Source organism: Diabrotica undecimpunctata, chromosome 1 (genome assembly GCF_040954645.1).
Source record: "Diabrotica undecimpunctata isolate CICGRU chromosome 1, icDiaUnde3, whole genome shotgun sequence".
Lineage (NCBI taxonomy): Eukaryota > Metazoa > Arthropoda > Insecta > Coleoptera > Chrysomelidae > Diabrotica > Diabrotica undecimpunctata.
The window spans coordinates 42263412-42277117 of NC_092803.1; the positions used below are offsets into that span (position 1 = coordinate 42263412).

Genomic DNA, 13706 nt, shown 5'->3' on the forward strand with positions numbered 1-13706 from the left:
TATGGTGCACATCGACGTCGAGCTGTAATATTTTCTTAACAATATGCTTTAATATAAAGATTTGGTTCGTTTTGATTTGTCAGGTCGAAATCCGGACTGGTATTCTTTCACCATTTGTGCGACGTAGGAAAGTATTTTGTTTTAAACGGAGTTAGAGTATTTTATATACCATATTGAGTAGGGTGATGCATCTATGGTTATCACACACATCATTTCTTGCTTTTAGTGTACAGAGTATACCGAGTTTGCAGTCTGCGGGTGTTTCTTTCCTTTCCCAGATTTCAGTTAGGTATTTACTTATGTAAGTATTTGAAAAGGGTGTAACTCCCGTTTTTAAAGATTTTTAAATGGAGGTTGTCAGAACAGGAGCTTTTTATTTTTAAACTATAAAATAGCCTCACGAATTTCCTCTTTGGTCGAAATTTGCTTTGAGCATTTTAAATAATTTTTAGTATGGCACTTCTATTTCTACAATTTCTGCTTAGCAGCTCTTCAAAATGATTTACTTATACGTTTAATATCTGCTCTTTGTCGGTAATTAATAACCAATCCTTTTCTTTTGTCTTTAGGTGCAATTTTTTTAAGTTTGGATCCTTTTTTACAGTTATTTATCTACTGGTAGAATTTTCGTGGGTCCTTTCTATTATAATGGTTTACTACCTAGTTAAGATCGCTTTTGTTCTGCTTTTCTTTGTCGTTCTGAACGTTTCCTTTTCTACTCATCTAAGATTCTACTCTGTGGCGGCCGTAACATAGTGAATAGGTACTAGCTTACCAAGCCAGACAGCCTGGGTCCAATCTTGGCACAGGCACTGGAAAGTTGCCAATTTTTAGTTTAACTGAGCACCACCGTGCATTGGAGGGCAAGTAATACCAGATGGGATATTCATAATATCACTGTACCATTGATAATGTACAGTTCAATTGCATCAACTAGTGAAATCCTTTTCTAGTTGGTGCATTTCGTTGACCGACGTATGCGTCTACTTAGTAACCGTATTAAATAAAAAATCGCACCATAAATTTTCGCAAAGTGCTTCCAACTTCCTTTTTATGTAACAGGTTTGTGGTTTAAACTGAAAATTCTAGTTAAGTACCTTTTTTTATTAATATATTAACATATTAAGTGCCAATTTTACAAATTCCTTCACTTCTCGTACCTTATTTTCATACAATTGTTCGACTACACGTATTTTTGATACCCCCATGTCATTACTTTATTATGTTCTGTTCTGCTACTTTAAATATATCATATACCTTCAAACTGACATAAAGTAGATCACTGTCAGTCAAAAGATATAATTCAAAATACCCATAGAAAAAGATAAAAATTAAATACACTTTCTACACGTAGTAGATGTAGCAGACGCATTAGACGTATATAATTAGCAGGAAAGAAAGAATAATGTAGTCGAAAAAATACGCAAAAACATTGTAAAAGCTTGTATTTAAATAAAAGTAAAGACCGCAATTTTTTTCTAAGTTTTAAATAATTCTTGGACAACAATTCCCTTACTATAAAAATACCTACTCACCTAGCACGTTCATTAGTTTGAGAGGAGCGCATTTCTCGGCATTGCAGAACTGGCACCAGCCCCGACCAATAACGTGGTGATCTGTACAAAACATCCCTCCATCGGGTGCAGACCTGTTTACACATATTCATAGTTTTAACACTGCTGAAAACGGAAACTTTCCTACGCGAACATAATCTGAATAGTGTAATCGATAATTTTTAAGTTTGTGGAGAACCCTCGATTCCGGACGCCTAAAAGGCAATTCTAATACAGGGACGGATCTACTGAACATTGTTCCGAGAGAAAATCTTTACGCAACAATTTTATTTAAACACAAAAGGTTCACTGAGTTTATTACAGTAAAAGAAAAATGCAGACATTTAAAAACTCTGCCAAATAATAGTATCGATTGTATTTTGTTGTCGACTACGTACACAATGTAACAACGTGTTGGCACAATATCACTACAATGTTGAACTCTACAAGAAAGCTTGTAGAGGAATACATAAAATGTGGATCGAATACGTGTGTATGGGTAAGAATCACAAGCAAGATTCTGGAACAATTAAATGACGCACACAATAATAATATCGGACCATCAACATTCCAAATAATGGAAGATTTAAATAATATACCTATAGGAATATGCAAGTTAAGATTACAATGGAGTTATTAAATCTTGTAAGACAAAACTCTAACCAAACACAGCAAAAACTTATAAAGGCATATATTTTTTTGAAAAAAATACATAAACCTGTAAAATTTGGTAGGTATAAAACCCATAGTATTTGCGGACAACTTAGAAGACCTACAAGTTCTTATGAACAAAATCACGTATTATAGTCAACAATATGGACTCAATATAAACGTTAAGAAGACAAAGCTTATAATAATTAGCAAGAAAAGGATAACAGAAGGTCAACTTTGCGTCAACCAATCCCCTGTAGAAAGAGTGACTTACTACAACTACCTCGGCACCATAATAAATGAAGAATGGACCAACAACCAGGAGATTAAAGCACGCATCGGAAAAGCTAGATCCACCTTCAATCGGATGGAGGCCTGCTTCAAGAGTCACAACCTCTCTTTTGATACAAAAGTAAGAATGCTGCGATGCTACGTCTTCCCTTCCTTTTTTATGATGTTGAATCGTGGACCTTGAACGAAGATATGGGCAGAAAACTGGAAGCATTTGAGATGTGGCTATATCGGAGAATGCTTAAAATCCCGTGGAATGACCGAGTCACAAATGAGGAGGTCCTCAGAAGAATGAATAAGAACCGAGAGGTACTGATCACCATCAAATCTCGAAAGTTACAGTGGCTCGTACATATTATGCGAAATGAATCCAGATATGCTCTCCTTCAAGCCATTCTGCAAGGAAAAATATTTGGAAAACGAGGTCCAGGAGGAAAAAGAACATCTTGGTTAAAAAACTTCAGAATTTGGTTCAATACAACATCTGTGCAGCTTTTACTGCAGCTGCTGCAGATAAAATAAAGATTGCCATGATGATCGCCAACATTCGTAACGGATAGGCACATCAAGAAGCTCTGATCTGAAGATGTGAAGCTATTTTTTTGGCATCTTAATGCAATTTACTATTTTTGTTGGGAATAAGACACAATATAAGTTTAAACTAAGTTTATTTTTGACGTTTATTACATTAACTCGTTCGCTGTCGATCTCTAAAATGGAACGTATTGTAGGGGTCGACAACGTTTTTTGAATTTTTCGCTAAAATGTTATTAAGAAAAGTTGTTTGACTAGTTGCACTAAGGACATGTCAACTAATTTTTGTTGTATAGATACTTATTATTATTAGATAAATTATTATTTTATTAATTAGATACACTTTGTGATATCACCCGCCAGCGCGTGATCGGCTTGGTACCAGGAATTTCATCTCAATTAGTCGTATCACGCGCCAGCGCGTGATCTGTGTGGTTCCAGGAATTGCATCTCAATTAGCCGTATCACGTAAGAGAGTGAGACAATAAAACGACGTTATTGTAATACAAAAACAAAAACTATACTTATATTATATTATATATAAGTACTACATCTACTAAAACGAACAATACATCAAAAATTTATAAAACAAAAATATTACTCAGATCAAAATAAAATAAATAAAAAAACTAAAATAAGTGATCAAACCACAAATGTTCCTGTGGATTAAAAATTTGTAACTTATTTGTGAATAATGGTACAGCAATCTAGACAGATAATAGATGGACAAAGCGGATATTGGAATGGAGACCAAGAGATGATGACTACAGAAGCAGAGGTCGTCCACCAACACGTTGGACTGACGATCTAAAACATTGTCATAGGAATTGGATGCAAGAGGCACAAGATCCAAATAGATGGAAAATTATGAGGGAGATCTATGTCCAGCAGTGGATAAGCGAAGATTGAATGATGATGAATCTAGACAATATTCTGGTTCACTGGGGCATGACATTTACAAATAATTATTACTAGTTCAATATTAAGAGCATAAACATAAAGTGTCCTTTTTTATTAATATTTTTACATGATAAATTAAACATATGCGTAAGTAGAAAAGTTATGTATATTATTGTCATTTTTAAATACTTATGAATATTGCATTTTAATTTGTTTTGTATTATTATACTGAATTATGTTGCACTGTATTGTAGTGTATTTTTTTATGTATATTATTGTCATTTTTAAATACTTATGAATATTGCATTTTAATTTGTATCGTGTTATTATATTGAATTATGTTGCAGTGTATTGTATTGTATTTTTATATTAATAACAAAATAAACAATGAATTTTACTGCAGAGTATGTGTAAAAAAATTTTTGCATTCAACTCCTTTGATACATATATGAAAATAAAAATATACATTTTCATTAAAATATTGATTCAATCCTTCATTTACTATACTCCTATTACAGGTCAAATGTTGTTTATTAATTGTTAGTAAGTTGTTATTAATTCTGTTTCTCTTTCTGCTCTCTCTTACCTATAGCATTACATATGTAATGATTGTGCAGATTGACTCCCAAATAAATTTGTAACGGCGAATGCGTGTATAGAAGTATAACTTCTACCGGCAGTCCCACTGCACTGCCACACCCGTTTTTTTATTATGGAGGAAACCCGGCTGCTTTTTTTTATTTTTTCAACTATAAAGATACTACGACTAAGGAAAAAGGGGATAAAGAGGGAAAAGACAAGATAGTCAAGAGAGTGGGCTTCTAAAAAGAAGCCAGTATTCCCACGTCTCGTTACTAAAAGAGGCGAACCAGATGACTGGCGCAATTATTTGCGAATGGACACCTTGCTAAAGTTGGTAACATTATTGACACGGTATATTGAAATAAGACACCTCATGAGAAAAGCCATTACACCCCATGAAAGACTCACAGCAACTCTCAATATCTTAAGGCCCGTTTTCACACTACGTCTTATTGTACGTTTTGTGGGTCATATAAAACGTACGACAAAATGTACGTTTTGTCCAGTGTATACACACTACGTTTTTCCTTCCGTTTTCTACCTCATTTCTAATTCAGAGTCTTGAGTTGTGTGAAGTTTGTTTTGTGATTTTTTTTATTATGGATGAAACACGGCTGCTGTCTTTTATTTTTTCAACCATAACGATACTATGACTGAGGAAAAAGGGGATGAGGAGGGAAAAGACAAGATGGTCAGGAGAGTGGGCTTCTAAAAAGAAACCAGTATTCCCACGTCTCGTTACCAAAAGAACTGAGAGGCGAACCAGATGACTGGCGCAATTATTTGCGAATGGACACCTCAGCCTATTGTTAATTGCTAGAGTTGGTAACACCATACATATTGAAATAAGACACCTCATAAGAAAAGCCATTAAACCCCATGAAATACTCACAGCAACTCTCAGATATCTTACAACAGGACGCAGCGTCAAGGACTTAGAGTTCACAACCATAATATCCAAACCATCGTTAAGCCAAATAATTCCTGAAACCTGTAATGTAATCTACTTGGTTTTAAAACAGAACTACTTAAAAACTTTTATACAATTCAATAAATTCCCCGAGAAAATCGTGGATGCATTGCCGCAAATCTGACATTATTAGGTTTTTTTAAGAAAAATGAAGCGAACTGCAGTGGAACTAGTCGTCAAATAAGTCAAGATCGGACGACTTGTCTGAACATGTATTTTCACGTAACGTTTTATCCTATTATCATTTCTTGCAAAACTATGCTTCTCCCATCATTTCTACGATATGACCTTGGATTTCATTTCGATTCGACAAGACGTACGTCTTGCTGTTTACATGCCACGTTTTATTGTATAGGATTTGTCCTATCCAACAAAACGTACAATAAGACATAGCGTGAAAACGGGCCTTAAGAAATTTTATGATAAATATGTAGTTGACGAACCGGCTAAAAGCCAAAACATAATTGTTTTGAGACTATCTTCATATCATTGCGAGTTTAATCTCATCGAACAAATATGGCCGGATATAAAAAATTTCTTATCAGTCAAAAACTCAACTTTAAGTTCCCAGATGTAAAATATTTATTTAATGAACCTGAGTCAAAAGTTATTTCACAAAAATGTGGAAATTAGATAATATACTAGAGGTCCAACAAGAATCTATTAGAATAAACACGGCTGATGATACCAGTATTGATAGTTTTTCAGACTAAAACTTCTTCTTCTTCTTCTTCCTCTTTATAAGCAATTCTGCTTGTTCATTGGTGGATTAATATCTCTATGGAAGGTTGCCAATCCACATGGGTCACCTCCATTCTGCTTATGGGGTTATTCCATTCTTTTTTTCTATTTTGTGTCCATTCATTTATACACTGTGCGTTACATTTTCTTCTGTCTTCACTTCTCTTTCGATCTCTCAGCGTATTTCCTGTAATTCTTCTCAGTACTCTCATCTCGGCCGTTTCCAGTAGCCTTTGCGTTGTGGATGTGTCGGGTATTACACTGGCTTTATATATTCTTGACTTCATTTCAGTGTTAATGTGTCTGTTTGGCCATATAGTGTTAATAAGGCATCCTGCCATTCTATTTACTTTTTGTACCTAATATTTCACTTCATTGTCCAGGTCTCCATAGCTAGCTTTGCTGACTACTATTGTTTTAGTTTTCTGAGATGAGATTGTCATATTAAAATCTTTTGTTCTTATGTTAAATCTATGGACCAGTTTTTGTAGACTATCTTCATCTTGGGCTATCAATATTGCGTCGTCTGCGTAACAGAGTATTTTGATTTCTTTGTTTCCCATTCTGTATCCTCTTCCTTTGTTAACGGTTTTGATGATTTCATCCATAATCAAATTGAAGAACATGGGGCTCAGTGAATTCCCATGTCTTATTCCGCTGCATATTTCTATAGGTTCTGTAAGTTGTCCATCTATTCTGACTTCCATTTTGTTGTTCTCGTAGATGTTATCGATAGTTTTTATAATATTTAGGGGAACTTCTCTATTATACAGAAGATTGATTACATCTTTGAGCCTTACTCTATCAAACGCTTTCTTTAGGTCAATCAGACATATAAATGCTGGTCTATTCTACTAGTGATTACTCAATAATTTGCTTTATAGCGAATATTGCATCTGTACACGTTCTTCCACTACGAAAACCCCGTTGTTTATCTGCTAAACTTATCCTCTGATTTATTAGTACTTGTAAAATTTTAATTGTAAGTTTTAGCGTAGTATTTAACAAGTTTATACCTCTGTAGTTTTCTGGCTGTTTTTTGTCTCCTTTTTGAATAGTAGAATTAGTTCACTCGTTCTCCATTCTTCCGGTATTTTATTGTGTTTTATAATTTTATTAATTAATGTTGTTAATTGTTCTGTCATTGCTGCTCCACATGCTGCTACAATAAATCTTCTGTACTAGTAAACGTGTATCTACATTTTTGGTGTTCGTCTTTTATAACATGTTGAATATATTTTGATCACGTATGAGCTGTAGTAGTATTAGTAGTTTATTAACTCAAAATAAATAAATTATAAGATATATTAATATTTTTATAACATAAATACTCCTGAATATATAAATTGACACGTTTAAAATCATTTTTCCTTTTTTTTCTTGACGCTTTTATAATTGGAATTATAAATTATAACTCATGTTACGTTGTTAGCACAGCTCGTTTTTAACTTTTTTGTTTAAATTTTAAAATTAATTATACATAACTGAACTTATGTGATATTGATATCCTGTCATACTTTTGACATATGTCCTTCACTTATAATAAAATTTCATACAGAAGAATAAGTATGTAAATTCAATTTGGAAATAAGTATTACAATAAAATGAAAATATTAAAAACTGTCCTTTAAGTTCAATTTTTTTTATCGAAATATACAAAATTATATTTATATTTCATAAGAATTTGTTTACTGTACATAAATAAGAGGTTTACCCACTGTAACAGTAGAGAAAACTATACTACGAAGTATATGCTCTAAATTTAATTTAGGCCTTAATCAAAATATGAACGCTTTGGCTTATTGCAACCGTGTATTCCGGATCAACAAATCCTCGTCATGTACCTGAGGCGTGCTCATGTTTTGACAGAGTTATCTTGGAAATGAACACAGTATAGATATCTACTACTGATTGATATTGATTCAATACAATATTATTGGAAATTAAGTAAGGCAACAATGTATGGTATAGGATTTAGTCAGTCATGGAAAATAAAAGATAGTACCATTGTCTTTTTTAAACAATGATAGTACAGTCATAATAAAGTATGAAAAAGACTAAAAAGGGGTTACTGAAGATCGGTGAAAAAAAAAAAAATCAGAAACAAACAATTAACGAACACATAGATCAGGCTACAAGTAAAACAATAAAGAGATTTGAATCACACTTCTGAATGATTTTACAACGTCAGTAAAAAGCTCTTTCGAAATGTTGATACATGGGAGAATGCTTAAAACTCTTAGAAAATTGAATGAGCATGTATTAACCTAAATAAATAAACAAACTAAAGTTATTCACATAAAAAGATAAAATTGAAATAATTATCCCCCAAAAAAATGTGTACTATCGGGACTAAAAGATCTCGAAGCAAAAAAGAGAAAATCAATAGATCTGTTTTTAAGTTGTGTTATGTTTGTAGGACAAAGTTCATTAGTACTTATACATTAACAATAATTAATAACCAACCGATTTTTTGATGGATCAATAGTTTTGAACAGCTTTATTTAAAAATGACCTTAAAACACTTAATATATTGTGGCTTATTCCCATTTAAATAGTAATTACTTTAACCCGTTAGCGCCCACCGTTACTATATGGTAACGTAAATACATGATTTTTAAAATATGCGGTACGCCCATGGAACTAGTCAGCGACATATTTTGAAAACTATCGTTTCTAGGAATACTTCAGGCACCCATAAAACGTAACGGATTCGTATTTTAGTCTTCTCTCAACCGTCGAGAGATAATCATATGACAGTGTGGTTTGAGTTTATAGAAAAAGATGGACGTCCGTTTTGCGTAAGTAATTTTTGACAGTCTTCTAGTAACTATATTTGCATATTTAAAGAAAACTAAGTTTATTATACTCCAACTTATTATAAATTGTTGTATTTTATCAACAATTAAATGTAGCGAATTTGGTAGGAATAGTCAAAGTACGCCGTTACCATATGGTTGCGGTGGGCGCTTATGGAGTCATAATTTAATTTTTTTTTCAGTCGTGGATTTTCGTTAGCCGAAGCGCTAGATATGGTTTACGGTGACGAAAAATTAGCTGAGCAAGTCGATAATATTTTTATAACACCGCCAGATGTAAATGGTGCTGATACAGACGAGGATTCTGCGAATGAAGATGAAGGTGAATTCATAAATAACCCAACAGGTGCTTAGTTGTACAAATATTGATATACGTACATATTATAATTGTTTATTTTTACAGGTAGGCAGCTACGCGCGCAAGCAGAAATACAACTTTCTAGCAACGAAAGGATCGGTACTGACAATGAAGAAGTGCAGACAGATGTAAGTATAACCAGTAATTTTTTAATTTGCTTAGGTTTAAAATTTATTTCTATTACAGTTACAAGCAGTAGTGGAGACACCCGAAAGAGAAACTAGAGCATCGTTTCAACTATGGCAAAATGAAAGAAAAGATGTATTAATGAAAAACTGTGCTTGGGTTCAAGGAGACTTACAGTCTGCAAGTTTTTCGTTTCCAGAAGAAGATTATTCTAGGTATGAAAATCTATCATGTCTTGATATGTTCAGTATATTTTTTGATGATGAGACAGTAAACTACTTAGCGGAAGAATCCCAACGATATGCACAATTTGTAAACCAAACTGACCCATGCATTACATCTGGAGAAATACGTTGTTTTATAGGTGCTATCGAGGTACAATCCATTACCATCGAAGAGAATGTATTGGGATACTCATGATGATGTAAAGAACACTTTAGTTTCTAATTCAATGAGACGAAATAGATTTCTGCAAATTCAAAGGTTTTTGCATTTCACAGATAATACAAAGCCTAATATTAGTGACAAAGCATGGAAAATTCGACCATTGATTGACAGAGTAAAAACAAAATGTCTTGAAAATTTTGTTCCAACAAAAAATCTATCATATGACGAGTCTATGATAAAGTATTATGGCCGCCATCAATGTAAACAATTTATACGAAATAAACCAATCCGCTTTGGTTATAAAATGTGGTCGCTAAATACTTCTACTGGATATCTGGTAAACTTTGACCTATACCAAGGAAGAAATCCACGTTCAAATGAACAATACGATAAACTTTTTGACAAGTGTTCATCCCCTTTGGTGCGAATGCTTGAAGAGATAAATCACTCAGATTTACACTTCAATTTACACGTTGACAACCTATTTTCAGGATTTAATTTATTTAGTTACCTACGATTTTTGGGGTACGACACAATTGGAACAATTAGAGAAAACAGAATTCCATCTAGCTGTCCCTTGGAAAAAAAGAAGGAGTTTTCTAAAAGAAATCGTGGCTATTCATAACATACAATAGAAAAAAACAGCGGTATCTTACTGGTGCGATGGAAAGATAACTCTGTTGTCACAATGGCATCTACGAGTTGTGGTGGTTCAGCATTGGGCACGGTAAAAAGATTTTCTCATGAAGAAAAACGCCATATTCAAGTAAGTCGGCCTCACTGTATTGCTGAATACAATAAAAATATGGGGGGTACCGACTTGATGGATCAAGGTGTTTCAACCTACCGAGTAGCAATTCGCAGTAAAAAATGGTACTGGCCAATTGTAACATGATTGTTGGATGTTGCAGTCCATAATTCATGGCATTTATATAAAAAAAATAAAAAAGATATATCCTTGCTATCGTTTAGGAGAGAATTGGCCCAAGTTCTTTCCGCAAGATATGGAAGTCCTCCCTTATATACAGGAAGACCTACTCTACATAGACAGAACTTGCCAGATCTTCGTTTTGATCGCATCGATCATTTCGTTACACCAAGCAGTAGAAGGCGATGTGCTGGTGAAGGATGTACAACATCTGGACGTACAATGTGCCAAAAATGCAACGTTGATTTGTGTGTTAATTGTTTTATAGGATACCACACCAGACGATAAAAATATTCTCAAATAAATATTTAAAAAAAAAATATTTCAACGATCCTAAAAATTCCTTAAGCGCCCAGGGTTACCATATGGTAACACCATGTAATTTTTTTAAAAAAAGACATGAAACCGAAAAACTTATTTTTTTGGATTAAATTATTAACATTTTCATCTAATTAACCCTAAAAGTAAAGATTTTCAAAAAAAAAAACTTGGGCGCTAATGGGTTAACATGCCACAAGAAAATAGCTGCAGAACTATATTAAAACACTTGTATCACTGACCTGTGCAAGGACACATCGTTCGCAGGCGTTAAAATACATGAAAAAGTTTGGAAGGAATTTGTCGTCCATCATGAGCTGATCCCAAGAGAGATACGTCGGTAAAGGACGGTGTCTTCTAGGCGTCACGATGGTACCTCCCCCGATGGATACTCCTGTGTTGGCGTTTTTTGACAGACCTCTACTAGGCAGTAACCTCGATGGTTTTTCTGGAGCTCCTGAAAGTAAATAAATGAAATTCATTATTATTGTTTAGTTAACGAGCAAGAAATAGAAGAATTCGGTAGTGTTTTAGACATGCTTTGTTTATTTCTCACTAGCCAGTCTAGAAATTTGTATTACATAATATATTAAGAAAAGTTGACTACCGAAGGCATTGTTTGACAATACGCATGGGAATCTTTGAACTCCCTATTATAAAAAAAGAATTACAAATCGTATAAAAAACAGCTAACTGTATTTATTTTTTTTTTCTTTTTAAGTATTGGTTGGAACTCTAATATCTATTTCTACATGTTATTAATTAGATACATATCCTACATGACTATTTCCCTTATATGACTAATTTTTAACCTAAGTTTGCCATTTTCGTCCTAGACTCTTTGTTTTTGGTCCAATTGTTCCTAAATCTGGAATTTGTCTAGTTATGTTCATTTTTTGTGTATCATGAAACAAAAAATGGATTAAATAGAGAACAAACATCAACATGTTTTTTTTAGAAGTTATCGAATATAATTAATACCTTCCTAAATATACTTGAGGTCCATTTCCGTTTAAAATGGTTAATTAAATTTATGTCTTCATGTGACATTTTAAATTCTTTGCTGTGTGTTCCATTCTACATATCTCTTCGATTTGCCTTGCTATTTTTTCAGGTTTCATTATTTTATATTGCTATCAGCTAAGTTGATTTAAGCGCCCTTTCTCTATTATACCTATATTTTCCGTTATTATTTTGATATTGTTTTAAATTTTAAAACAAATTGTATACAGATAACATTTTAGATATTATACATACTTTCCTTGTTTTTTTAAATTTATCTTTAAATTATTTATCGTTGCTTTTAGTTCACATGTTTACTTCTCTTGAATGTCAAAACAAAATATAAGGGATCAACAATTATTGACGAATGTTTCTTTAGAAGTTTATACCGGACAAACTAGCTATATACTTTAAAATGTATTCCAGATCATAAAAGTCCTTGAATATGTATAAGTATGTACCTTCCAAAATATAATTTATATTCATTTTTGTTTAAAAAAGCTATAAATAGAATATCTCCAAGTAAAATTATTATGCACATCTTATTTTCAAACATTTTAATTACGCGTATGTTCTGTTTTTTCTTATTTACTGTGTGACCTTTTAAAAGCGAGGTTAAGATTTTTTATAACATATTCTATTAAAGTCGACGAGCTGTCAAAATATTTGTAAATATTCAGAATTTTTGTACCGGGAAGCGTTCTCTGGTGGTAAAAATGATCGAGTCGTCTGCTCAACATGTTAAAATTGTTGTTATTTTACTATAAGACGAATAATATAGAGTATTTTAAATATTTTTTAATGATATGTAGAAAAATAAATTTTGACTTGGTGGTACAGAGAAAAGAAAAATATACGTACCAACAACTGAGTTATTGCTTCCTCCACAAAAGACGTTAGTGACTCTTTCCATAACGCTGCCTTTGGCAGCATGGTGTTTGCTACTACGAAGTCCCAAACCATTGATCCTCTTGGACAGTTCCGCGGAGGCCCGTTCGACTACCCCTTGTGCCGAAATGGACGACATTTTCGGACGTCGTCTCCGGCGAACGAGGAACTCCAGTCACGATATCATCACCGAGGAAATCGACGAGGCCAAACGCACTGATTTGGCCGAGTGTGGCGGTGTTTGTCAACTGATTCCAGTCGATATCGCACGGTTCACCCCCAATCGCTGGCGCTTGGACAGAAATCAATACTCGCCCTCTTTGGCAGGGGCGGAGAACACGGAGGTCGTTGGTGGTTTCTGCCGTTTGGGAGATATTTTGGCAGGATTTCCGTATCGGATGGAATAGTAACCAGCTGAGCCGTATTAGCGATCTACGGGGCGAGTAAATGCTTCAAGGAAACAAATATTTAGCATAATATTTCGAAAAAAAAAAAAAAAAACAGAAACTCATGAACACCTTTAATGCATAATTTATTAATCGAAATTTTAATAAAAGCGTATAAAATAAATTGCAATTTTATATTGGATATATTTATTTTCGTTTACTTTTTTATGACTTTTAAATTAAGATCCATAGACTAAAAAATTATTTTAGTA

The 13706-nt window shown here is 33.4% G+C and overlaps 1 protein-coding gene across 1 annotated transcript in view; it reads right to left on the minus strand.

The window, feature by feature from the left end:
* Positions 1-13496, minus strand: part of LOC140448666 (uncharacterized) — a 39529-nt gene extending 26033 nt beyond the window's left edge. Inside the window, exons 1-3 of the mRNA XM_072541777.1 lie at positions 13022-13496; positions 11401-11615; positions 1536-1648 (exon numbers count right to left, since the gene is read on the minus strand). Coding sequence (XP_072397878.1) covers positions 1536-1648; positions 11401-11615; positions 13022-13187 — 494 coding nt within the window. The 5' untranslated portion in view covers positions 13188-13496. The remainder of the gene's footprint in view (positions 1-1535; positions 1649-11400; positions 11616-13021) is intronic.
* Positions 13497-13706: the final 210 nt, after the last annotated feature.